Here is a 26,038-nt window from a genome sequence, read left to right as displayed (position 1 = left end):
ATAATGCATGTTCACAATCTTAAGTCTGTACTGTTGCTACCTATAAGAAGCCAGTCCTTATAATGCTTCCGAAAAATAGTCTGGTAATTTTCCTGAATCATGTATAACTTCATTTTGGAAGAATAAAGACTAATCTGAACATGATTTTTTAATATTTAGAGATGCGGCAGAGAACCATGTGCCTTAATTTATTAGCACGCAGCTTTCCATTCCTGGAAGGAGAACCCATTCAGCCCAGCTGAGCGTTATACTGCTGCCCCCTTATAGAAAAAAAGGGTTAATAACACAGAAGTGTGTATGTCACTCCAGGCAGTGAGCAGATGGGAACATTACGCCAATATCCAGTCTCATTTCATTACATTTACTCCGTTTGTTTGTTAATCGATTCTAATTTGACCGCCGGGATCGTTTAAAAAACAAAAATGCGAGGAGTCTACTTCCCAAGCTGTTGCCTGCTCCTTCCATGGACGAAACACAACCACAGCCTCGGGGCAAATACAATTTCATCTAACAAATTGAATTTGTTTTGTGATAATAGTTCTCTGGATGTGATGGGAAGTTATAGCTGTGGAGCCCTGCATGAGGCAGAGAGAAAAACCACGTCACAATCTATGGCTCCACACAGGAAGAACGCCTTTAAGATTAGCATCAGGGTGGCATGCCGCCAAGGCATGGCTCTTACAAGTATTTAGCTGGAGGTGGATGTAGCCTGCCAATATCATCAATTAAATTAGTATTATGAAACCGGTGAACAGATTGTTTTGCATTATAATACACGTGTGTATTAATTATTGCTCCGTTCTTTATGTATATTATCTGGAAAGTAGCAGATGATTTCATTCCCCACCTTCTAAAACACACTTCTGGGCTTTTCTTCACACTTTCGAGCTTCATTATATTAAAAAGGTATGATACTTTATAGGAATGTTTAAAGTAAGCCAAACATAAGTAATCGCCTGCTGAGACGCAGTTAGAATTCTATGTAAAGAACTAGAATCGTTAAATGTCACAATCCTAATCACTGCTATGCCCGCTATTAAAGAGAACCTGTCAGCATCAATCTACGCAAGCGCCACCTGCGGCTAGGACTGATGGTGGGCTTCAGTAAAATGGCCATTTTCCTGAAGACTTCCAGTAGCTAAGGTTAATCTATGCATGCGCTGTCCACGGCAATTACTGGTGGGGGGCTTCAGTAAAATGGCCATTTTCCTGAAGACTTCCAGGAGCTTAATCTACGCATGCGCTGTCCACGGCAAGGACTGATGGCGGGCTTCAGTAAAATGGCCATTTTCCTGAAGACTTCCAGTAGCTAAGGTTAATCTACGCATGCGCTGTCCACGGCAAGGACTGATGGTGGGCTTCAGTAAAATGGCCATTTTTCTCAAGACTTCCAGGAGCTTAATCTATGCATGTGCGGTCGACGGCAAGAACTGATGGTGGGCTTCAGTAAAATGGCCATTTTTTCTGAAAACTTCCAAGAGCTCAATCTGTGCAAGAGCTGCCAGGCGCCGGCGGGAAATTTTAAATAAAGAAAAGACACCCAGACACAGAGGAGGTGATGGAACAAAGCTGAAGACCCTACCCACCCCGATGTACGAAGATATTAATACAAGGAAACTTCAAAGTTAAAGAAAATCTACAAAATGGATTTCTTCACCTGAAGTATCTTTTTAATCAGTATGACAGCGCCAACATGGCCTTGTCTGTACTATACTTCGTAAAATGCTGCTGACAGGTTCCCTTTAAATATGCATGCCAGCTAGCGGTTTTCAATGGCCTGTTTGGACTGACTCTTCCATGAGGACAGATCATGTTCTCGGCAGCAGCATATCTCTTGTTTACATAAGACAATGTGACGATGTGCTGGCGAGGATTCAGCCTTTGAAACCAGCTGAAAATTCATTTTGCACGACAAACAAATGTTTTGCTCAGTGATCAGTTGACAATTGGCTTTAAGTTTTTTCATGTTAGGTGCGGAGACAATGTCGGGTGAGATAAAAAGATACTTTTTAGACGTAATTTGCAGCGTAGCTCTCACTGGTGCCTCAAAGCAAAGTGCTCTAGAGGTAATGAGAAGGTGGTATTACGGTCATTAGCCAATTATCAATCAGATTTACATATAGTTTCACATTACACACCCGATTGCCTTTATTCACACAAGCTACATGAATATACTATATCCAGTCACAAAGATGATAACCAGGTTTAAAGCATACCACCAAAGATCCTCTTCTTTGGATATCACCTTAGTATGTAAATTCAAATTTGTGTTACCATTTTCATGATGCATGAGCCATCAAATTTAATATGGGGATAAGTAAGAGAACAGCAGCTGATGTACTGTAGGCCTTTACATCGTCCTTGCTGAGAAAACCTAAATATTGCACCCAGAAAGTTACATGCTACTTGTGTTTCTGCAGAAAGAACTTAGTAGAAATGTTCCTCTGATCACAGGTACATTGGCAATAGTAGCACGAGTAGTCCTGTTAAGAACTCCTCTTCTATGGATATCACATTAGTATGTAAATTGCAAATTGTCTCTTCAGAGAGGAGGAGATCTAGAACGCTAGTGCCACCTATTGGAAGTAGCAATCCTAAAAGTCAATGTCTACCCTTTAAACTCGATATAGGGTCGACATTGACTTTTAGGATTTCTACTTCCAATATGTGGCACTAGAGTTCTAGTTCTCCTCCTCTCTGAAGAGACAATTTGCATATTTCCCAGAGGAGCATTGCGGCTTTAAGTCTCCTCATCTCGGCATGCTTAGCATGTCAATCTCCGCAAGGAGAAACAATACTTCTTCGATATTAGTATTTAGTAAAGTAAAATTTCTATTGGAGAATAACAAAACTATCCACTTGCAGAATGCATGGACCATAGCAAGAGCACAGCTGAAGTACTGCAGACCTTTACTTCCTCCTTGCTGAGAAAACCTAAATATTTTACCCAGAGAACTACAAGCTGCTTGTGTTTCTGTAGAAAAAAATTGGTAGAAAAGTCACTTTGGCACCAGTTGTAGCAAGAGGAAGGAAAAGTGTACTGTGAGATAGAGAGCTTGCAGACAGCGTGTTTAGGACTTGGCTTGTTGTTTTACTGTATATTTAACATGGCAGACAAGTTCAATAAGGTCTTAGTGGAGCAAGAAGGAAATATCTGCAACACAAAGGAATGAGCTTTAAGACTTGTTCAGACTAGCATATTTAATGCGTGCATAAAAAAAAAAAAAAAAATTCAGCACGCACTAGTCTCCTTCATTTTTTTGGGATGAGACTCGCCTATTCAAGTATATGGGTGTTGAAAAAAAAACAACATCCATCCGGCATCCATTTTTACGGAAACATTGCAATTATAATTCTAATAATAATTATGAACAAAAAAAATATTTGTCTTTGTTAATTCTATTAACTAAAAATGTATAAAAACAGATGCCATATGCCTGTCATACGGATGTAAAAAAACGGACATACGGATGAAACAAAGACAACATATGGATGTAACATGCACTATAAATTGTCTTTTTTTTTTCCTGGATGAAAAATTAGATTTCTCATATGCTAGTCTGAACATGGCCTTAAAGAGAAAGGATTCACAAAAGGTGCCATTAGTGAGGATCCGATAGCTATGCAAAGTTTATCTTTTACACTGGAGGTTCTCTATAATTGAGCCCACAAGACACTAAATAATAAGTGTATCCAATAAATGGTCTTCATGACGCATCACCTAAAATACCAAAATAACAGTCTTAATAAAAGGTAAGAAGAAAAGGTTGAAGGTAGCAATGTTTTAAAAATGAGTGAGGTGGTACTTGCTGGCAAGTCTTAATTCAAGATGGGAATGGAGTCCACATAATGGATGTTATTGCTTTATTGACACTTTAGTCTACAAATGAAGCATTCACTGCTGTCCACACAGTCCAATATTTGGCTCTCACGTGGCATACTGAATCTAGAGGAAAGAGTATATCAGAAAACCGCAGAAAAGTAGAAAAAGGTTTGGAGAATTAGAAATGCATAGTAACGGGAAAGTATGTCCAAAGTGAAGACGTATAGAGGTACAGATGGCAGAGGGCAAAGTGAAGCAGCTGATAGTTTAACGTTCCTCAAATCCTGGCATAGGGAAGGCACGGGCAAATTTCTCTACCCGCTGACGCAGATCTGCAATACGCTGAACAGTGTCTTGGTCCTCTAGAAGGAGGTTCTTGAAGTCTTGTAATTTGGCTGTAAAAATAAAAATGGGAAATGCTTAACAAAAACAGTTGCATTTTAATTAGGTTAGAAACCAAATACCAGAATGCAGTAAAACATCTCCAAAATGCTATCTAACTCCAGACTCCTAACGGCAAAATGTTGCTGTCTAAATTAAAGGGCTAACCCGGATGTGTTCATGTCCGCATCACAAGCGAGTCTACTGATATCTGCAGAGACGCGGTGAAGTGGACAGGTATCATTCACCTCTACTATTCATTAGAACAGGCCAAGTGCCCGATAGCTACCATTCATGTACATGAGCCTGAGGATATCAGACAGAACATCACCGGCCCTAATGACCTCTGTGCAGGAGTGAGCGGAGTTGGATTACCCATTTAAATCTATGCTTCAGTGCATTTAGGGAAGTGGCACATTCCCAACCAATTGTGGTACAAAGACTGATTTAGGGGGAAAAAAATGACTCCACGTCAGCTTATCTTAAATAGACCTAAATAATGCTCCAAATCCGAAGATCCCCAAAAGGCAGGGCAAAATATTTACATATTTCCCCCCCACTGCAAAGTAGGCAAAGCTTTAGAATCGGAAGAGGAACAAATGTGATTTTTAGTTACAGTCGAGATAGTCACAACTTTCAACATGTTGTAGCAATTCCACCATGAGGATACAAATGCTTCTCACTAAACTAGAATATCATCAAGAAGTTAATTTATTTCAGTTCTTCAATACAAGTGAAACTCATATACTATATAGAGTCATTACAAACAGAGTGATCTATGTCAAGTGTTTATTTCTGTTATTGTTGATGATTATGCTTACAGCCAATGAAAACCCAAAAGTCATTATCTCAGTAAACTAGAATACTTTATAACACCAGCTTAAAATGAATTTAAAATCCAAAATCTTGGTCTACTGAAATGAATGTTCAGTAAATGCACTCAATACTCAGTCAGGGCTCCTTTTGCATCAATAACTGCCTCAATGTGGTGTGGCATGGAGGCGATCAGCCTGTGGCACTGCTGAGATGTTATGGAAGTCCAGGTTGCTTTGATAGCAGCCTTCAGCTCATCTGCATTGTTGGGCCTAGTGTCTCTCCTCTTCCCCTTAACAATACCCCATAGATTCTCTATGGGGTTATGGTCAGACGAGTTTGCTGGCCAATCAGGCACAGTGACACTGTTGTTTTTAAACAAGGTATTGGTACTTTTGGCAGTGTGGACAGGAACCAAGTCCTGCTAGAGAATGAAATTTCCTTCTCCAAAAAGCTTGTTGGCAGACGGAAGCATGAAATGCTCTAAAATTTCCTGGTATACGTCTGCACTGATTTTGGTCTTGATAAAACACAGCATACATACACCAGCAGATGACATAGCTCCTGAAACCATCACAGATTGTGGAAACTTCACACTAGACCTCAAGCAGCTTGGATTGTGGCCTCTCCACTCTTCCTCCAAACTCTGGGACCTTTATTTCCAAATGAAATGCAAAATTTACTTTCATTTGAAAATAACACCTTGGACCACTGAGCAACAGTCCAGCTTTTTGTCTCCTTGCCCCAGGTAAGACATGTCTGACGTTGTCTATAGGTCATGAGTGGCTTGACACAAGGAATGCAACACTTGTAGCCCATGTCCTGGATACGTCTGTGTGTGGTGGCTCTTGAAGTAATGACCCAGCAGCAGTCCACTCCTTGTGAATCTCCCCAAAATTTTTGAATGGACTTTCTTAACAATTCTTTCAAGGCTGCAGTTATCCTGGTTGATTGTGCACCTTTTTCCACCACACTTTTTCATTCCACTCAACTTTCCATTAACATGCTTGGATACAGCACTCTGAACAGCCAGCTTCTTTAGCAATGACCTTTTGTGGCTTACCCTCCTTGTAGAATGTGTCAATGACTGCCTTCAGGACATCTGGCAAATCAGCAGTCTTCCCCATGATTGTGGAGCTACTGAAACAGACTAAGGGACCTTTTTTAAACACCTAGGAAGCCTTTGCTGGTGTTTTTGTTAAGTATTCTAATTTACTGAGATAATGACGTTTAGGTTTCATTGGCTGTAAGCCATAATCATCAACATTAAGGCTAAGTGCACACGTTGCAGAATTGCCGCAGAAATTTCCACGGCAATTTCGCCACTCCTGCCGCGGGTATATCGCATGCGGAATTGGCATGTGTATTCCCGCTAAACACTAGTGTTTTGCAAGCGTAATTAGCTTGCAGAATGCTAGTGTTTTCCAAGCGATCTGTAGCATCGCTTGGAAAACTGATTGACAGGTTGGTCACACTTGTCAAACACTGTTTGACAAGTGTGACCAACTTTTTACTATTGATACTGCCTATGCAGCATCAATAGTAAAAGATACAGTGTTAAAAATAATTTAAAAAAATGGTTATTCTAACCTTCTGGCCTCCCGATCTCCTCAGCGGCGCACGCGGCGGCTTCCGTTCCCATGGATGCTGTGTGCAAAGGACCTGTGGTGACGTCACGGTCACGTGACTGCGACGTCATCACAGGTCCTTCGCACACAGCATCCCTGGGAACGGAAGCCGCCACGTGCACCGCTGAGAGGCGGGAAAAAATTATCTTTTTTTTTAACAATTATATGGTGCCCTGTCTGTGGAGGACAGTCTCCTCTCCTCCACCCTGGGTACCATCCGCACATGATCCGCTTACTTCCTGTATGGTGGGCATAGCCCCATGCGGGAAGTAAGCGGATCAATGCATTCCTATGTGTGCGGAATCACCGCGATTCCGCAAATTAATGAACATGCTACGTTTTTTTCCAGAATGCGATTCCGGTCAGGAAAAAAACGCATCATGTGCATACAAAATGCAGATTGCATTCTTTTAAATAGGATGCTTAATGTGAGCTTTTTTTCGCAGTTTTATCGCGTTTTTATAGCGAAAAAAAACACAAAATCCAGAACGTGTGCATACAGCCTAACAGAAATAAACATATGAAATAGATCACTCTGTTTGTAATGATTCTATATAACATGAGTTTCACTTTTTGTATTGAAGAACTGAAACAAATTAACCTTTGAAGATATTCACTTGTATATGGTCACAATTACAGGACTTCTTTTCTTAGCATGAAACTCTTTGACTGGACATATTTACAGCTGAAATACTGAATCTATGCCAACTACTCGCTCCCTCTTATAATGGGCCATGGTTTGTTTTGACTCTTGTTTTCCACATCTCTGCTATTCGTGAATAATGCTTGCAATTTCTCCACCCCCCACACCATGTTTTTCTTTTTATTCTTAGACTAGGTTCACATTGCATTAGGGCAATCCGTTTAGCGCATATGCTAGCGGATTGCACTAACGCAATGTCCCAAAAGGGATCGCGTTTGGCGATCCCGATCTGCGCTAGCGAGGAACAGACCTCGGACGCTGCAAGCAGCGTCCGCGGTCCGTCCGAGACTAACGAGACATCGCTAGCGCATGCCAAAAATGGCACGCGCTAGCGATGCGCTAGAGATCTGTTAGCACATTGCAGTCAATGGGTGCGCTAACGGATCCGTTACATGGCGTTAATTGCGCCATGTAACGGAGTCCGCTAGCGGACACCCATTAACGCAATGTGAACCTAGCCTTACTTTCTGTCCATTAACGCAATGTGAACCTAGCCTTACTTTCTGTTCCCCTTTGTTTTTCAGCCAAACATTTGAAGTGCTTATATTTACTGTTTTACCCAGTCTTACTATATACACAGTACAATAGATGACCAAAAGTTTTGGAACACTTTCTTAATAGCTGCATTGAGGTTTTTCCTTCAGTCCCATTGCCACATGCATACAATATCCATACCCTTGCCATGCAATCTGCTTTTACTAACATTTGTGAAAGAATGGCTTGTTCTAAAGAGCTCAGTAACACCAGCGTGGTTCAGCAATAGGAGTCACCAGTATAACAAGTCAGTTTGAAAAATTTAGGAGGGAAGAAATTTAACAAAATCATCTGAGGTCTAAGGGGTAGACCTCAGTCCAGAGCCTCTCACCATGCCAAATCAGTTCTGATACTTTTCATTGACGAGGGGCAGTACCCCAAAACACTGTCTGCAAATTGAAATTCTGATTTGGCTTTTATCCCAAGTCATATTGCAAGGCTTGTTAACGGGTCAATAGTGACTTGTAAGATTGCTGCTTCCAAAAGGTGGCGCTATAGAGTTCAAGTCCTCTTCCTCTCTGAAGAGGCAATTTGCATATTAAAATCAACTGTGGGTCGTAATATTTAAAAATGGAAACATTTAGGAACCAGAGCAACTCAGCCATGAAATGCCAGACCACCTAGAGTTACAGAGTGGGGCCACCAAGTGCATAGGTTCATAGAACATAGAAGTCACCAACTCTCTGCTGACTCAATGCTAGAGGAGGTACCGACTATGCAGGTATTATCAGCACAAAAAACTGTCCACGGATAGCTTCATGACACGGGTGTCTGTGGCCGAGCCGCTGCACTAAAACCATTCATCACCAAACAGAATGCTAAAGGGATCCTGTCACCATGAAAATACAGTCCAATCTGTAGGCACCATGCTATAGAGCAAGGGCCCCCCCCCCCCCTTGCGAGTAGGTTCATATATAGGTATATGAGAAAATATTCAGTATAACTTGTGTTTTAATCATTTAAACTTCAGCTCCCTCTAGGATTTTTGGCCCCGTGGGCAGTCCTACGAGTGACCGACAGTCAACTCTGTATAAGTGTGCATAGCCAGATCACTGTCAGTCACTGATCGGACCGCCCACTGGACCAAAATCCCAGAAAGACTGAAGTGTTAAATTATTTAAATACAGGTTATGCTGTATTGTTTCTCACAAAACTATAGATCAATCTGCTCAGCTCCTCCTGCTCTATAACATGGTGCCTGGACAGCATTTTCATGGTGACAAGTTCCCGTTAAGAAATGAGTCGTGTAACACTGCCGCCAGTGGACTCTGGAGTAGTAGAAATGTAGTCTGTGGACTAACAAGGTATGTAGAGGACAGATGATACACATGGGCTTGTTTTTCAAAGGTTGTCTTGGGCTCTTTAAATTCAGTGAAGGGAAAATCTTAATTTTTCAAAATACCCAGACATTTTGAACTGTTCCCATAAATTGTATGCTTCCAAGTTTGTGGGAACAATTTGGGAAAGGCTCTTTTCTGTTCCTCATGACCGTGCCCCAGCGCACAAGGCAAGATATGTAAAGTCATGGTTGGGCGAGTTTAGTGTGGAAGAACATGACTGGCCCCAGAGTCAAGAACTCAACACCATAGAACAACTTTGGTATGAATAAGAAAGGAGACTGAGAACCAGACCCTCTAGTCAAACATCAATGTCTGAACTCACAAATTGGTCTTCTTGATGAAAGAGAAAAAAATCCCAGACACTCAAAAATCTTGTAAAAACAGAAAAGTGGGAGTGGTTTTAGCTGCCAAGTAGGAAAAATGGCATAATAGTGCTGATGGATTTACAATGGGATGTCATAAATGCGCCAAAGTTGTAATGTGCAGGTGTCCCAAAATGTGTGTCCACACTGCACATTTTATGCTTGTATTTACTTATTTATCTAAAACAAAATAAACATTTTGTATTAAAATAAAAACTCCAGCTCTGATCTGTGCCAGGTTTTTCTTGGATAACCAGACTATTTTTTAACTTGCAAGTTTGAGCTGCTGTGGAAGCCATTTCATTATATACCCTTACATGACAGTGTAGAGTATAAGTATTGCTGTAATGGTCAACAAGCAGATTTTTATGGACTGAACACGATGCATGTAGATAATTACCGTACTTACTCGAGTATAAGCTGACCCCCCTAATTTTGCCACAAAAAACTGAGAAAACTTAATGATTCGAGTATAAGCCTAGGGTGGGAAATGCAGCAGCTACCGGTTAATGTCAAAAATAAAAATAGATACCAATAAAAGTAAAATGAATTGAGACATCAGTAGGTTAAGTGTTTTTGAATATCCATATTGAATCAGGAGCCCCATATAATGCTCCATACAGTTCATGATGGGCCCCATATAATGCTCCATACAGTTCGCGATGGGCCCCATACAGTTCACGATGGGCCCCATACAATGCTCCATACAAAATATGCCCCATATAATGCTCCATACAGTTTATGATGGTCTCCATAAGATGCTCCATATTAAAATATGCCCCATATAATGCTGCACAAATGCTGATTACGGCCCCATAAGATGATCCATAGACACATTTGCCCCGTATAATGCTGCACATGGCCCCATACAGATATTTGCCCCATATAATGCCGCACATGGCCCCATAAGATGCTCCATACAGATAATTGCCCCATATAATGCTGCACATGGCCCAATAAGATGCTCCATACAGATATTTGCCCCATATAATGCTGCATATGGCCCAAAAGATGCTCCATACAGATAATTGCCCCATATAATGCTGCACAAATGTCGATTATGGCCCCATAAGATGCTCCATACAGATATTTGCCCCATATGCTGTTGCTGCGATAAAAAAAAAAATCCCCCCCAACAAAATCACACACTCACCTCTCAGGCCCCCGACACTTGCTATATTCACCTGCTCCCCGCTCCACCGCCGCTGTGTCTTCCCCGTCCTCTACACTAATCGCGTCACCGCGCCCTCTGACCTGAGTACCACTGCAGAGGACGCGGAAGACACAGCGGCGCCGACGATGGAACGGGGAGCAGGTGAATATCGCACACTGCGTTATACTCACCTGCTCCTGGCGCAGTCCCTGCACGTCTGTTCCCCGGCAGCTTGTTCCTGTAGTGAACGGTCACATGGTACCGCTCATTACAGTAATGAATGTGGCTCCACCCCTATGGGAGTGGAGTGAGGTCCATATTCATTACTGTAATGAGCGGTACCATGTGACCGCTCACTACAGGAACAAGCTGCTGGCGTCGGGGAAAAGACATGCAGGTACTGCGCCAGGAGCAGGTGAGTATTATTACACAGCTCCTTCCCCCTCCACTGCTGACCCCTGCGTATGACTCGAGTATAAGCCGAGAGGGTTACTTTCAGCCTAAAAAAGTGGGCTGAAAATCTCGGGTTATACTCGAGTATATAAGGTAGTCAGTTCAAGAAACACCAAAGTATCACGTAGATTTTAGGAAAAACAGGCAGGGAGATTATAGGAGGTCAACCACTTTACTAATCTTGAGACCTCACGTGAAACATACGTCAAATTGTTTGGTTTCCCACAGAAGAATTTGTTATTCTACGAGATGAGAAAGTCGCTCCAGTGACCGGCAGGAAACACTTTTTGGCTCGAGAAGTGTTTAGGTTTGCTACCAGTAATCCTTCAATAAAATTGTTTTACTTAATGTAAACTTCTCACACAAGCCACCCGGAGCATAGATAAATACAGACAGACAATAACATTAGCTGGAAGCGGAACGGTTATTAGCCATTAAGACATGATGGGAACAGAAATTTAGCTTCGATGGAAGTAAATGCACATTTAAATGTGAATATATAATCATTCAGTGGATTCATTATATTGATATTATATAGGACCCCACATTTAATCAAGGATCAGCTTCCTCTTACCTCACAAAAATGGCCTAAACAGGTTAAAGGGAAACTGTCAGCTCATACATGTTGACCAAACCATGGGCACCATGCATCAGACACTGTTGTATTATCACAGCCAGGTATGTTTTACTCTGAAACCCTCCAACATTTTAAAGAAAAACATACTTTTAAATAGCTGCCGTGGACGGCGCACCACCGAGCACCAGTTGTATATGTGGGTTCCCAGTGGCTTCTATCAGCCCACTGGTAGTGACTGACAGGTCCATGCCTATACGCGTGGGGAGAGACTTGTCACTTGGATGGGAAGAAACTGCCAGGGTTCAGCCTGTGCGACTAGTGCTTCGCATGGCTTGGTGCCCGTAAGCTATTAAAATAAACATACCTGGTTGGGATATTACAGCCAGTGGCTGATGCATGCTGCACACGATTTGGGCTGCATGCATCAGCTGAAAGGTTCCCTTTAAACAGGTATTGCAATCTTGTAAAATGATGGAACATTGCTTTACAATCCATCGGGCCTCCCACTGATCCTCAGAATTAAAGGGAACCTGTCTCCTACTTTTTCGTATATAAGCTTCGGCCACCGCCACCAGGGGCTTATCTACAGCAATCTGTGGAGGGCAGAGCAAAGTACTGTAGTGCGCAGGCACTGGGAAAGGTCTTAGAGGCCCAGCTCCTGCGCACTGCAGTACTTTGCGCTGCCCTCAAAAGGAGCCAAGACAGGAAGCAAAGAAGAGGATGTCATCACTTGAAGATGGGAGGCCCCGGACCCAGACCGCGATGCCCATCGGACCCGGACCGCCCCCCCAAGGTGAGTATAATCTAACTTGATTCTCTTATCTTTCAGGTTACATCGGGAGTTATCTACAGTACTTCAGAATGCTGTAGATAAGCCCCTGATGGCGGTGGCCAAAGCTTATATATGAAAAAAGTAGGTGACAGATTCCCTTTAACTGAGATACATTCAATATTTTTTTTTCAAAAGTTGCTCCTGGCTACAAAATAGTGCAGGGAACTGCAGTGGGTCCCACGTTGCAAAGCAGGTGATCAGGGGTGCTGCTATGCAAAACAAGACTGGAAAAGGAGCTCCAGCGCTAAACCAGTGCTGCCGCTTCATTCTCAGGATCAGTGGACGTTCGACACCCAGTGCTCAGAAAGTGAGGACATACGCTACTAATATGCCATCATTTTATAAGAGAACATCAAAGGAGTGTCAGCTGACATTTTAAACCAATCTTAGTCTTGTAGGGTATATAGCCCATATAAAAATCGCACCTTTGGTGCGGCCCAGATGCTGAGTACACCATCGTTTAGTCTTCCTCACTGGTTCCACATTTCCTTCTTGATGTTGTAATATCAATGTTGAGGCATGAAGATATTCCATGGTTCTTACCAGTCCTCATTGTGATGCTGATACAGTGCCCACTGATGTTGAGACCTGTACTTGTGGCGGACTTGTACAGTGCAGTGAGCTTAGACACACGCCACGTCTTGTATATACTGTACATGTGTTACTTAAAGGGGTTGTCCACTACTAGGACAACTACTTCTTGAACTAAATATTTGGCCCCAATAAAATAAACTATACTTGCCTCCCGTGCCGGTGCCGTTCCCGTGGTGTCAGCAATTGCGGTCTTGATGTCCTGGTGTGGTGGAATGACATGTGGTGCCCGATGCCCAATCAGCGCTGGTATCACTGTCTCCACCTTCGTACGTATTGAACATGAAAAGAAAGTCAGATCAGCTGCAACCCTGACTTCGTCTTCATGTTCAATCCGTACGAAGATGGGGACAGTGACGCCAGAGCTGATTGTGCGCCGGACTCACATGTCACAGCAACTGCACGGGAGCCACAGAATGAGTGCCGATTCTGCTGGAACGGCGCAAGCATGGGAGGTGAGTAAAGGCCTTATAACTTTATCACAGCCAAATTCAAGAAAGGATTTTCCTAGCAGTGGAAAACCCCATTAAAACAATATTTGATGATTTATTTTAATGTGCCATTTAAACCCATTATTACCCACCTGTCTTGCTTTTCACATCAAGTCCAATCTTGATCCCTTCATCAATAAAATCAACCACTTTTTCAAAGTCTGCCTCTCCGAAATTGCGGGAGGTAAGAGCAGGGGCACCTTAATAAAAAGAAATAAGATAAATATTACTGATAGGTTGGTATAATATACATTTGTTTTATAAAGATGATTTTACATCTGTTAGCCAGCATAAGTACATGTGGGGATTCCCTAGCAACCAGGCAACCCCCACATGTACTTATGCTGGCTAACAGATGTAAATCATTCAGCTGAGGCAATAAAAACAATCTCTGAGCACTAAAAAAAAATTAAAAATCGGAGGTCACCCAAGCGTGCTCTGGAAATCTCGAGTAGCGAGTATATTCGCTCATCACTACATAGATATACACTGCTCAAAAAAAATAAAGGCAACACTTAACCCCTTAGTGACAGAGACAATTTGGTACTTAAAGACCGAGCCAATTTTTACAATTCTGACCACTGTCTCTTTATGAGGTTATAACTCTGGAACGCTTTAACGGATCCTGCTGATTCTGAGATTGTTTTTTGTGACATATTGTACTTCATGATAGTGGTAACATTTCTTCAATAATACTTGCGATTATTTATGAAAAAAACAGAAATATGGCGAAAATTTTTTAAATTTTGCAATTTTGAAACTTTGTATTTTTATGTCCTTAAATAAGAGAGATATGTCACGAAAAATAGTTAATAAATAACATTTCCCACATGTCTACTTTACATCAGCACAATTTTGGAAACAATTTTTTTTTTGTTAGGGAGTTATAAGGGTTAAAAGTTGACCAGCAATTTCTCATTTTTACAACACCATTTTTTTTTTTAGGGACCACATCACATAGAAGTCATTTTGAGGGGTCTATATGATAGAAAATAACCAAGAGTGATACCATTCTAAAAACTACACCCCTCAAGGTGCTCAAAACCACATTCAAGAAGTATATTAACCCTTTACGTGCTTCACAGGAACTGAAACAATGTGGAAGGAAAAAATGAACATTTAACTTTTTTCTGCAAACATTTTAATTCAGAACCATTTTTTATTTATTTTCACATGTGTAAAAACAGAAATGTAACCATAAATTTTGTTATGCAATTTCTCCTGAATACGCCAATACCCCATATGTGGGGGTAAACCACTTTTTGGGCGCACCGCAGAGCTTGGAAGTGAAGGAGTGCCTTTTGACTTTTTCAACGCAGAATTGGCTGGAATTGAGATTGTACGCCATGTCACGTTTAGAGAGCCCCTGATGTGCCTAAACAGTGGAAACCCCCCCAGAAGTGACACCATCTTGGAAACTAGACCCCTTAAGGAACTTATCTAGATGTGTGGTGAGAACTTTGAATGCCCAAATGCTTGACAGAAGTTTAGAATGCAGAGTCGTGAAAATAAAAAATATTTTTTTTCCCCACAAAACAGATATTGTAGCCCCCAAGTTTTTATTTTCACAAGGGTAACAGGAGAAATTGGACAGCAATAGTTGTTGTCCAATTTATCCCGAGTACGCTGATGTGCCATATGTGGGGGTAAACCACTGTTTGGGCGCACAGCAGAGCTCGGAAGGGAAGGAGCGCCGTTTTGGAATGCAGACTTTGATAGTATGGTCTGTGGGCGTTATGTTGCGTTTCCAGAGCCCCTGATGTACCTAAACAGTAGTAACCCCCCACAAGTGACCCCATTTTGGAAACTAGGCCCCCCAAGGAACTTATCTAGATGTTTGCTGAGAACTTTGAATGCCCAAGTGCTTCACAGAAGTTTAGAATGCAGAGTCGTGAAAATAAAAAAAAATTTTTTTCCACAAAAAAGATTTTGTAGCCCCCAAGTTTTTATTTTCACAAGGGTAAAAGGAGAAATTGGACCCTAAAAGTTGTTGTCCAGTTTATCCCGAGTACGCTGATGCCCCATATGTAGGGGTAACCCACTGTTTGGGCGCACGGCAGAGCTCAGAAGGGAGGGAGCACCATTTGACTTTTTGAGCGCAAAATTGGCTGTCGTGTTTGAAGACCCCCTGATGTACCTAACCAGTGGAAACCCCCCAATTCTAACTCCAACCCTTACCCCAACACACCCCTAACCCTCATTCCAACCCGATCCATAATCCTAATCACAATCCTTACCCCAAAACAACCCTAATGTCAACCCTAACCATAACCCTAAATCCAACACACCCCTAATCCTAATCTCAACCCTAACCTCAAACCTAACCCTAATCCCAGTACACCCCTAATCCCAACCCTAACCTTAACCCTAATCCCAAAACTATCCCTAATCCCAAGCGTAACCCTAATGCCAACCCTAATCCAAACCCTAACCCTAATCCCAACTCTAACCCTAACTTTAGCCGCAACCCTAGCCCTAACTTTAGCCGCAACCCTAGCCCTAAATTTAGCCCCAATCCCAACCCTAACTTTAGCTCCAACCCTAACCCTAGCCCTAACTTTAGCCCCAACCCTAAGGCTACTTTCACACTTGTGTCGTTTGGCATCCGTCGCAATCCGTCGTTTTGGATAAAAAACGGATCCTGCAAATGTGCCCGCAGGATGCGTTTTTTGCCCATAGACTTGTATTGCCGATGGATCGCGACGTGCACTGGATCAGTTGTGTTTTGGCGGATCGTCGGCACAAAAAAATCGTTCAATGTAACCTTTTTTGTACGTCGCGTCCGCCATTTCCGACCGCGCATGCGTTGCCATAACTCCGCCCCCTGCTCCCCAGGACATAGATAGGGCAGCAGATGCATTGAAAAACTGCATCCGCTGCCCACGTTGTGCACAATTTTCACAACGTGCGTCGGTATGTACCGACGCAAGTGTGAAATAAGCCTAACCCTATATTTAGCCCCAACCGTAACCCTATATTTAGCCACAACCCTAAATTTAGCCCTAACCCTAGCCCTAATTTTAGCCCCAACTGCTTTCTCCTGCCGGCCGGCAGACGGCGACAGATGACGGGCGCACTGCGCATGCGCCCGCCATTTTGTTTCCCAAAGAAGACGCCGGCGGGCAGGTGAGGACACAGGAGGACCCAGGGACACCGGTAAGTATAATAGGGTCCCCGAATCCCCCTATTTCTCTGTCCTCTGATGTGCGATCACATCAGAGGACAGAGAATTACACACCACTTTTTTTTTTTTTTTTTGCGATCGCCAGTAAACAGTTAAATACCGGCGATCACAAAACAGGGGTCGGTATAACCGACCCCGATCATGTTCTTTGGGGTCTCGGCTACCCCCGGCAGCCGAGACCCCAAAGATCCTCCCTGTGCCGGCCGGCGCACTGCGCATGCGCCCGCCATTTTTTTTGCCAGAAAAAGATGGCAGCGCCCATCGGGAGCCACGAGGAGCACCGGGGGAGACAGGTGAATATTGGGGGGGCTATCTGGGACCCCATTTCTCTGTCCTCTGATGTGCGATCACATCGGAGGACAGAGAAATGAAAAGGGAAATCGCGTTTTGTTTTTGTTTTGCGATCGCCGGTAAACGGTTAATTACCGGTGATCGCAGAAGCGGGGTCGGTAAAAAAACCCCCGAATCATGTTCTCTGGGGTCTCAGCTACCCCCGGCAGCCGAGACCCCAGAGAAAATCGGGCTCTGGGGGGGGGGGCGCTATTTGCTTTTTCCACAGCGCCGTTAATTAACGGCGCTGTGGTTTAAGTACCCTTAACTGCCGCCGTTAAAAGGCGTATCGGCGGTCGTTAAGGGGTTAAACAACAGACTATAACTCCAAGTGAAATCAAACTTCTGTGAAATCAACGTGTCCACTTAGGAAGCAACACTGTTTGACAATCAATTTCACATGCTGTTGTGCAAATGGAATAGACAACAGATGGAAATTGGCAATTATCAAGACACTCAAAGGAGTGGTTCTGCAATTGAGGACCACAGACCACATCTCAGTACCAATGTTCTCTGGCTGAGGTTTTGGTCACTTTTGAATGTGGGTTGTGCTTTCACACTAGTGGTAGCATGAGATGGACTCTACAACCCACACAAGTGGCTCAGGTAGTGCAGTTCATCCAGGATGGCACATCAATGCAAGCTGTGGCAAGAAGGTTTGCTATGTCTGCCAGCGTAGTGTCCAGAGGCTGGAGGCGCTACCAGGACACAGGCCAGTACACTAGGAGAAGTAGAGGGGGCCGTAGGAGGGCAACAACCCAGCAGAGGACCTCCGCCTTTGTGCAAGGAACAGGAGGAGCCCTGCAAAATGGCGGCTGCTTTAGTCCAGGTCTGGAGGAGATCCCTCAGGAGACCATCTGCCGCCTCATCAGGAGCATGCCCAGGCGTTGTAGGGAGGTCATACAGGCACGTGGAGGCAACACACACAACTGAACATTTCCTTGTCTTGAGGCATTTTTACTGAAGTTGGATGAGCCTGTAATTTGATTTTCCACTTTGATTTTGAGTATCATTCCAAATCCAGACCTCCATGGGATATTAATTTTGATTTACATTGATTATTTTTATGTTTTATTGTTCTCAACACATTCCATTATGTAATGAATAAAGATTTGCAACTGAAATATTTCATTCAGTGATATCTAGGATGTGGTATTTTAGTGTTCCCTTTATTTTTTTGAGCAGTGTATATACATACAACATAGTTTATTATTATTTTCAGTGCCTGTGGAGATAGAGAGCAACATAATTTGAGATGATAAAAGTATTACTGGCAAAACCTAGCTCCTGACTAAGCCAAAACCCATGAGTTTGCTTGCAAGGCTGTTTTCACATTGTGTTTGACTAACAAGTCTGGTGCATGCAGGTCTGCATTCAGCCAATGGAGGCCAAAAGCATGTCTGCACATTCTGACTAGGGAAATGATGCTAAACTTGTGTGCGTGTTACACAAATTGGATTTTAACAAGTGAACATTCTGCTGCTTTCACCTATACGTGTGATAGGCAGTGTGGCCAGAGGGGAAACACATCCACTATATATCATATATTCACATACGTCTGAGGAAGCAGCAATGAGGGAACCAGCCCAATATTGTGTAGGTCCCCATCATGCCGCTCTGATAGCTCTGCCTTGTGAAAGCATTAAGGGGAGAAATTAGTCTGCAACAATGTTTAGGTTATGCTACGTTCACATTTGCGTTGTTGGGCGCAGCATCGTCGACGGATACAGACGCATGCATCCCTATCTTTAACATGGGGGGCGCATGGACATGTGCCGGTATGTGTTGTCAAGCGTTGTACGACGCATGCGTCATTTCGGCGCACCAGACTTTCCTATTTTAGGACAACGCATGCGTCAAAAAACGCTGCGTTGTGTATATGCGTTTTGGGTTGCGTCGACGACGCTGCACCCAACAACGCAAATGTGAACGTAGCATAAGTGGTACATGGCACAGTAACATCCATGAATGTCAGGCCCAAGGTTTCACAACAGAATATTGCCCAGAGAATCACCATCTTGCCCGCTTCCCACAGTATATCCTGGTGCCATTTGTAAACCAGTTACCATATTTTTCAGACTATCAGAAACACTTTTTCCCAAAAAATTTGTGAGGAAAACGTGGGTGCGTCTTATAGTCCAAATGTAGTTTACTAGGGAAGGACGGCGGTGGCGCGGAGTCACAGAAGGCAGGGTACTTTACTGCAGAAAGCAGAAATGGGGTGATTCTGCGGGCCCTGTGTTAGAAGGAGGGGTGTCGGCGATGAGGCTGGAGAAGAGTCCCAGCTCTGCGCATTGATTTCCTGGCAGTGGGATTCAGGAAAATGGCCGTATCTGGCGGCTTATGCGCAGATTTAGATCTCAACTCAGCAGAGATCTCAATCTGTGCATGTGCCACCTCCAGAGGCCATTATCCTAAAGCCCATGGTCAGGAAATCAATGCATTCCGCTCTGCCTCACCGCTGATAACCCCCCTTCCAGACCAGGATCCGCAGTCTTGCATCGATGGGACACCCCTTCCTTCCACCCAGGGACCGCAGCATCGCCCCACTTCTGCTGCTGTCGCTGGCTTCCTACAGCAGGGCCTTCCTGTGACCCCGCTCCACTGCTGCCGCACCCCAGGTAAAGTTAAGTTACTGTAAATTTGGACTATAAGACTGACCCCTCATTATATTAAAAACCTTTTTTCCTATTTTTAAATTGTGGTGCATCTTATGGTCCGGTGTATCTTACTGTCCAAATGACACGCAACTATTCATTCAGGGGCACAGAGTAGGGCAGATGTTTTATTGAGCCGAGTAGTTGCTAAGGCGTGGCTACGCCCGCCCATCAAATTTAGCAAAAAGTGACAGCGGTTTTTACACTAGAAATGTTACTCCAGTCAATGACTGTAGTAGTAATTCCAGCTAACTACACCACTGTGAACACGTGAAGAATTCATTAAAGCAAAGCTGTCACCAGCACCAGGTTTGACTGATAGGAGATATGGCCACCACCTTTCAGGCGGCCTCATATACCGCCTTCTATAATGCTGTATATCTGCCCCCAACCTGACTTGTATGTAAGACAAGAAAAAGACCTTTGGGTCACACAAAAAATAATTTAAATTCTTTGAAAAACCTTCAAACCACATTACCAAAGAATCATATGACTAGGAAAAAAGATGCAAAAAAGGCCATCAAAAATGTGTAACTGCAGAATTTTTTTTTTTTTTAAGAAAAATGATAAAGGAATGTAAAGGTTTCTGTAAAGAGGACTTGTCACCAGGTCAAAAGTCGCCAGTGTTTGCTCCTGTTTTACTCCCACTGCTCTCCTGGGTACTCAAGCGTTTTTTTGTGTTTTTTTTTTAATCCAGCAAATGGTTCTAAAGATATGGGCATTTTTATGTAGTGCTAATTTTTATGGTCTTTCCCAGTAAGGTGTGATTCATCAGATTTTCTGGTGCCATCTTTAGGCTGCTATGTATAATTACCTGTAAGCCACACCCCCATTGTAAAGATCATAAAAATTAGTAATAAAAACAGGATTTTTGGTTGCTTACCGTAAAATCTGTTTCTTGAAGCCTCCATTGGGGGACACAGGAACCATGGGTGTATGCTGCTGCCACTAGGAGGCTGACACTATGCAAATAAAAAAGTTAGCTCCTCCTCTGCAGTGTACACCCCACCGACTGGCATTAAACTCTTCAGTTAGTGAGAAAGCAGTAGGAGAAAAAAACAAGGTTGAAAAACCCTAACCACAAACTTGAGAACTGTAAACGTGAGAACAGTCAGAGAACATATAACAAAAACATTGGGAGGGAGCTGTGTCCCCCAATGGAGGCTTCAAGAAACAGATTTTACGGTAAGCAACCAAAAATCCTGTTTTCTTTATCGCCTCTCATTGGGGGACACAGGAACCATGGGACGTCCCAAAGCAGTCCCAAGGGTGGGAAAAACAGACTTCCATCAGGTCAGAGGACTCACCACTGCCGCCTGCAGGATCCTTCTGCCTAGGCTGGCGTCCGCCGATGCGCAGGTATGGACCTTGTAAAATTTGGCGAACGTGTGGATGGAAGACCAAGTTGCCGCTTTGCACAGCTGTAGGGCGGAAGCCCTGTGGTGCACCGCCCAGGAGGCGCCGACTGCCCGGGTAGAGTGAGCCTTAATCCCAGGAGGGAGCACTCTGTTCTTGACCCGGTAAGCCTCCAAAATTGCCATTCTGATCCATCGAGCAATAGTCGCTTTAGAAGCCGGCTGGCCTCTGCGCGTGCCATCAGGAATGACGAAAAAGGAATCCGTCTTCCGGAAAGTGGACGTTCTGTCCAGATAGATCCTCACAGCCCTGACAAGGTCCAGCTTGTTCAACGATCGCTCCAGAGGATGAGTCGGAGCTGGACAAAAGGAAGGTAGAACGATGTCCTCGTTGAGGTGGAAGGTGGAAACCACCTTAGGAAGAAAAGAAGGTGGGGGCCGAAAGACCACCTTGTCCTGGTGAATGACCAAAAACGGAGGACGGCAAGACAGGGCCGCCAGCTCGGAAACGCGGCGAATGGACGTGATGGCCACAAGAAAGGCTACCTTCCATGATAAAACTGATAGAGGAATCTCCCTAAGAGGTTCAAAGGGAGAAACTTTCAGAACGTCCAGTACCAGGTTTAGGTCCCATGCCTCCACAGGGGCCCTGTACGGCGGGACGGCGTGGGCTACCCCCTGAAAGAAGGTCTTAACCTGTGGCCGAGAGGCCAAGGTCTTCTGAAAGAGGATGGAAAGCGCAGAGACCTGACCCTTCAGGGAACTAAGAGCCAGGCCCGAATCCAGTCCTGCCTGAAGGAAGGCCAAAAGAGAAGGCAAGGAAAAAACCATAGGCGGAACGCGGTTGGACTCGCACCAACGGAAGTAGGCCTTCCAGGTGCGGTAGTAGATCCTGGAAGACGAAGGCTTCCGAGCCTGAATCATGGTGTGAATCACCCGGTCCGAAAGGCCGGACGCTCTTAGAACCGCGGTCTCAACAGCAACGCAGTTAAACTGAGCGACCGAGAATTCGGGTGGCAGATCGGACCCTGGGACAGCAGATCGGGCCTGTCTGGAAGGCGCCAGGGAGCGTCCGCGAGAAGGTTGACGAGCTCCGCGAACCAAGCTCTCCTGGGCCAATCCGGGGCGATCAGGATGACCGGCACCCCTTCCGCTTTGATCTTCTTCAACAGTTTGGGAAATAATGGAAGGGGTGGGAACAGGTAGGGCAGCTCGAACTGTGACCAAGAAATGGCCAGAGCATCGACGCCCACTGCGATAGGATCGCGGGACCTGGAGACGAACTGCGGAACCTTCCTGTTGACTCGGGACGCCGTGAGATCCACATCCGGAGTTCCCCATCGAAGACAAATCTGATGGAAGACCTCCGGATGCAAGGACCATTTCCCTGCCGCGAGGCCCTCGCGGCTGAGGAAGTCGGCGGCCCAGTTTTCCACGCCGGGGATATGCACCGCGGATATCACCGGAACTGTTGCCTCTGCCCAAAGGAGGATCTTGGATATCTCGGCAAGGGCCAAGGAGCTCCGAGTCCCCCCCTGATGGTTGACATATGCCACAGCCGTGGCGTTGTCCGTCTGGATCCGGACTGGAAGGCCCCTGAGGATCCTTTCCCAGTGGCGGAGGGACAGAAAGATGGCCCGAATTTCGAGGACGTTGATCGGTAGAGAGGACTCCTGCGGCGACCAACGGCCCTGAACCGTCAGGTGGCGAAAAACCGCACCCCAGCTGATCAGGCTGGCGTCCGTTGTCACCACCTGCCAGTGAACCGGAAGGAAGGACCTGCCCTGGGAGATGAGAGGTGACGTCAGCCACCAGTTGAGAGACCGCCTGACCCGAAAGGAGAGTTTGATCGGTCGATCCAGGGAGAAGACCGACCTGTCCCACAGACAGAATGGCTTGCTGAAGGGGTCGCGAATGGAATTGGGCGAAGGGAATCGCTTCCAATGTAGCTACCATCCTCCCCAGAACCTTCATGGCCGAACGGAGGGAGGGAGGTCGAGGACCCTGGAGCAAGCGTATGTCCCGACAAAGAGTGGATCTCTTGTCTTTGGGAAGGAAGACTCTGCTCTGACGAGTGTCGAAAAGCATGCCCAGAAAGATGATGCGCTGAGAAGGAATAAGGCAGGACTTATTCCGGTTTACCAGCCACCCGAAACGGGCTAAGGTGTCGAGAACAATGAACAGGCTTTCGTGGGCCTGAGCGAAGGACGGAGCCTTGATGAGGATGTCGTCGAGATATGGAAATAGGACCAAGCCTCTGACTCTCAAGATGGCCATCAGCGCCGCCATGATCTTCGTGAACACTCTTGGCGCGGTTGCGAGACCGAACGGCAGGGCGACGAACTGAAAATGATCTCGTTGCACTGCGAAGCGCAGGAAACGGTGATGTCCGGGAAATATCGGGACATGGAGGTAGGCGTCCTGGATATCTATTGAGCATAGAAACTCCTGAGCCTCCATGGAAGCAATTACTGAACGAAGGGATTCCATCCTGAAGTGTCTCAGGCGAACCCTCCTGTTCAGCAATTTGAGGTCCAGAATGGGGCGAACTTTGCCATCTTTTATCGGTACCACAAAAAGATTCGAGTAGAAACCCGTGAAGCGTTCTTTTTCTGGGACGGGAACGATTACCCCGGATTTGAGCAGAGAAGCGATGGCTGAGAAGAAGCCCGGAACTAGAGCGGGGTCTCTTGGAGGACGGGATTGGAAGAAACGATCCCGAGGTCGGGAAGCGAACTCTATTTTGTATCCCGAGGATACAACTTCCCTGACCCATGCATCCTCTACTGCGGAAATCCAGACGTCCCTGAAAAGGAGAAGACGGCCGCCCAATCTGGGAGTTGGGCTGGAGTCTTGCCGAGAGTCATGCCGAGGTGGATCTTCCAGTCCTGGGCCTGGAGGATCTACCCTGGGAGAAACGAGGACGCCAGGACAGAGTGGGCCTAAAGGACACCGCCATCTTCTCTTGACGTGCCTGTGGCCTCTGTTGCTGCTGGGAAAAGGAGTTTGACGCAGCGAAGCGACGAAAAGGCTGAAAAGAACGAAACTGTCGTCTAGGAGGAGGGCGACGAGGCTTAGCCTGGGGGAGAAGAGAACTTGTACCCCCGGTGGCGTCCTTAATTATTTGGTCCAGCTGGGAACCAAAGAGGCGAGAGCCCTGGAAGGGCAGACTAGTGAGGGACTTTTTGGAGGACAAGTCCGCCTGCCAGGCCTTGAGCCAAACGGTCCGGCGGATGGCAACGGCATTGCTGGAAGCTTGAGCCGCACAAGACGCGACATCCAGGGAGGCGGAAACCAGGTATTCACCAGCGTGGGAAATCTGGTTGGCAAGTTCCGCTAATTGCGCGGGAGGCGCCCCGTCCAGGATACCTCGCCGAAGATCCTTGGCCCATTTTGAAATGGATTTTGAAGCCCAAGTGGACGCAAAAGCTGGACATAGAGCCGCTGAAGCCGCTTCAAAAGCAGATTTCGCGAAGGATTCTATAACTATCGTTTGAATCCTTCAGAGATGCTCCGCCGGACAGTGGAAGCACCGTGTTGGTGGACAGCCTGGACACAGGTGGATCCACTGAGGGAGAGACCGTCCAATTGGCGGTAAGTTCTGGAGAAAAAGGATATAGCACACCCAGGCGTTTTCCCCTCTGAAAACGCCTAGTGGGGTTCTCTCTCTCTCTGGACAAGATTTCCTCGAATTCAGGATGAGGAGCGAAAAATTTAGAAGGCGGTTTGGCCCGTCTAAACAAAACCTCCTGATCTGCGGGTTCCGTAGAGGGATCCTTGATGCCACAGGTTTGGTTTATTGCCCCAATGAGGTTCTGTACTGTCTCACTCATGGTGGCGATTTGGTTAGGATCCAGCTCTGAAATATCCTCCGAAGGCGCATCAGATAATGCCTCGCCCGAATCAGGGGAGGAGGATCGGTGGGACACCAACCGCGGGGGAGGGCCAAGCGGCGAGATGGAGCACGAAGAGGACTCAGACCGACATTCCTGTCTGGACCTTTTGTGGCTTATCAAGGAGGGCTCGGGCGGCGGTTCCTGCGACCCGCTGGCCACTGCAGGGGTCTGCAGGGGTAACCGATCCAGCGCGGACACTAGGGTTTGAGATACCCGTGTTAAATCGGCCACCGATTGTGACAGAGAGGCGGCCCAGCCTGGGATGGGGGGATCACTCTCGGGCAGAACAGCCGGGGGATCCTGGGCGGTGGGAACAATCGGGTTGCTGCAGGACTGACACAGCGGGGAGGGCTGACCTGAGGGAAGTTTGCTGTTACAGGACTAACATGCAAAGTACGTGACTAAGGCAGAAGATGAAGAAGTCGGAGGACGAGAGTGGCCCCCTTTAGAGTTAGACATTTTGAAGAGGTCCCTGAAGAAAATGCCAGCAGGTTAGGGGACAGTGGGGCAGAGGAGGGTGTCAGTCTGCAGATAAACCCCGGATACCAGGAGCTGCAGGCCTGGAGGAAGATGCTGTGGATCCCCAGCGCAGATGGCGTGCTGTGTTCCCAGAAAGAGCGCTCTGCGAAGTTCCCCCGGCGCAGGAGCGTGGCACGATGAAGAGAACTCGTGCCCTGAGCGTCCAGCAGCGGCGTGAAGGAAGGGGCGGAGCCAGCCGAGATGGCGCCGGTGGGTGGGGAATGGAGATAAAAACAGAGCGGCTGTCTGTAGTGGGGCCGCGCCGCAGAGGAAAGGGTCTGGGGCACCGATTAGAGGTGCAGAGCCACCGTGGGAAGGTAGCGCGGCCGGAATTAAGAGCCGCCGCGCAAAAGATGGGCCCCGGAAATTGTCCCTAATTGCTAGTACAGGAAGGGTGCTGCCGCAGGAATAGCAGT

At 45.7% G+C, this 26,038-nt stretch overlaps 1 protein-coding gene across 1 annotated transcript in view; it reads right to left on the bottom strand.

Moving 5' to 3' along the window:
• Positions 1-3,847: 3,847 nt before the first annotated feature.
• The window catches only part of SHMT2 (serine hydroxymethyltransferase 2), a 140,253-nt gene continuing 118,062 nt past the window's right edge, over positions 3,848-26,038 (bottom strand). The window contains exons 11-12 of the mRNA XM_069758545.1: positions 13,774-13,881; positions 3,848-4,218 (exon numbers count right to left, since the gene is read on the bottom strand). Of these exons, the coding sequence (XP_069614646.1) occupies positions 4,091-4,218; positions 13,774-13,881 (236 nt within the window). The 3' untranslated portion in view covers positions 3,848-4,090. The remainder of the gene's footprint in view (positions 4,219-13,773; positions 13,882-26,038) is intronic.

The sequence above is a fragment of the Ranitomeya imitator genome, chromosome 3 (assembly GCF_032444005.1).
Source record: "Ranitomeya imitator isolate aRanImi1 chromosome 3, aRanImi1.pri, whole genome shotgun sequence".
NCBI lineage: Eukaryota > Metazoa > Chordata > Amphibia > Anura > Dendrobatidae > Ranitomeya > Ranitomeya imitator.
Note: the sequence above shows the minus strand (reverse complement) of the source record. Positions and strands in the feature narration are given on the sequence as shown.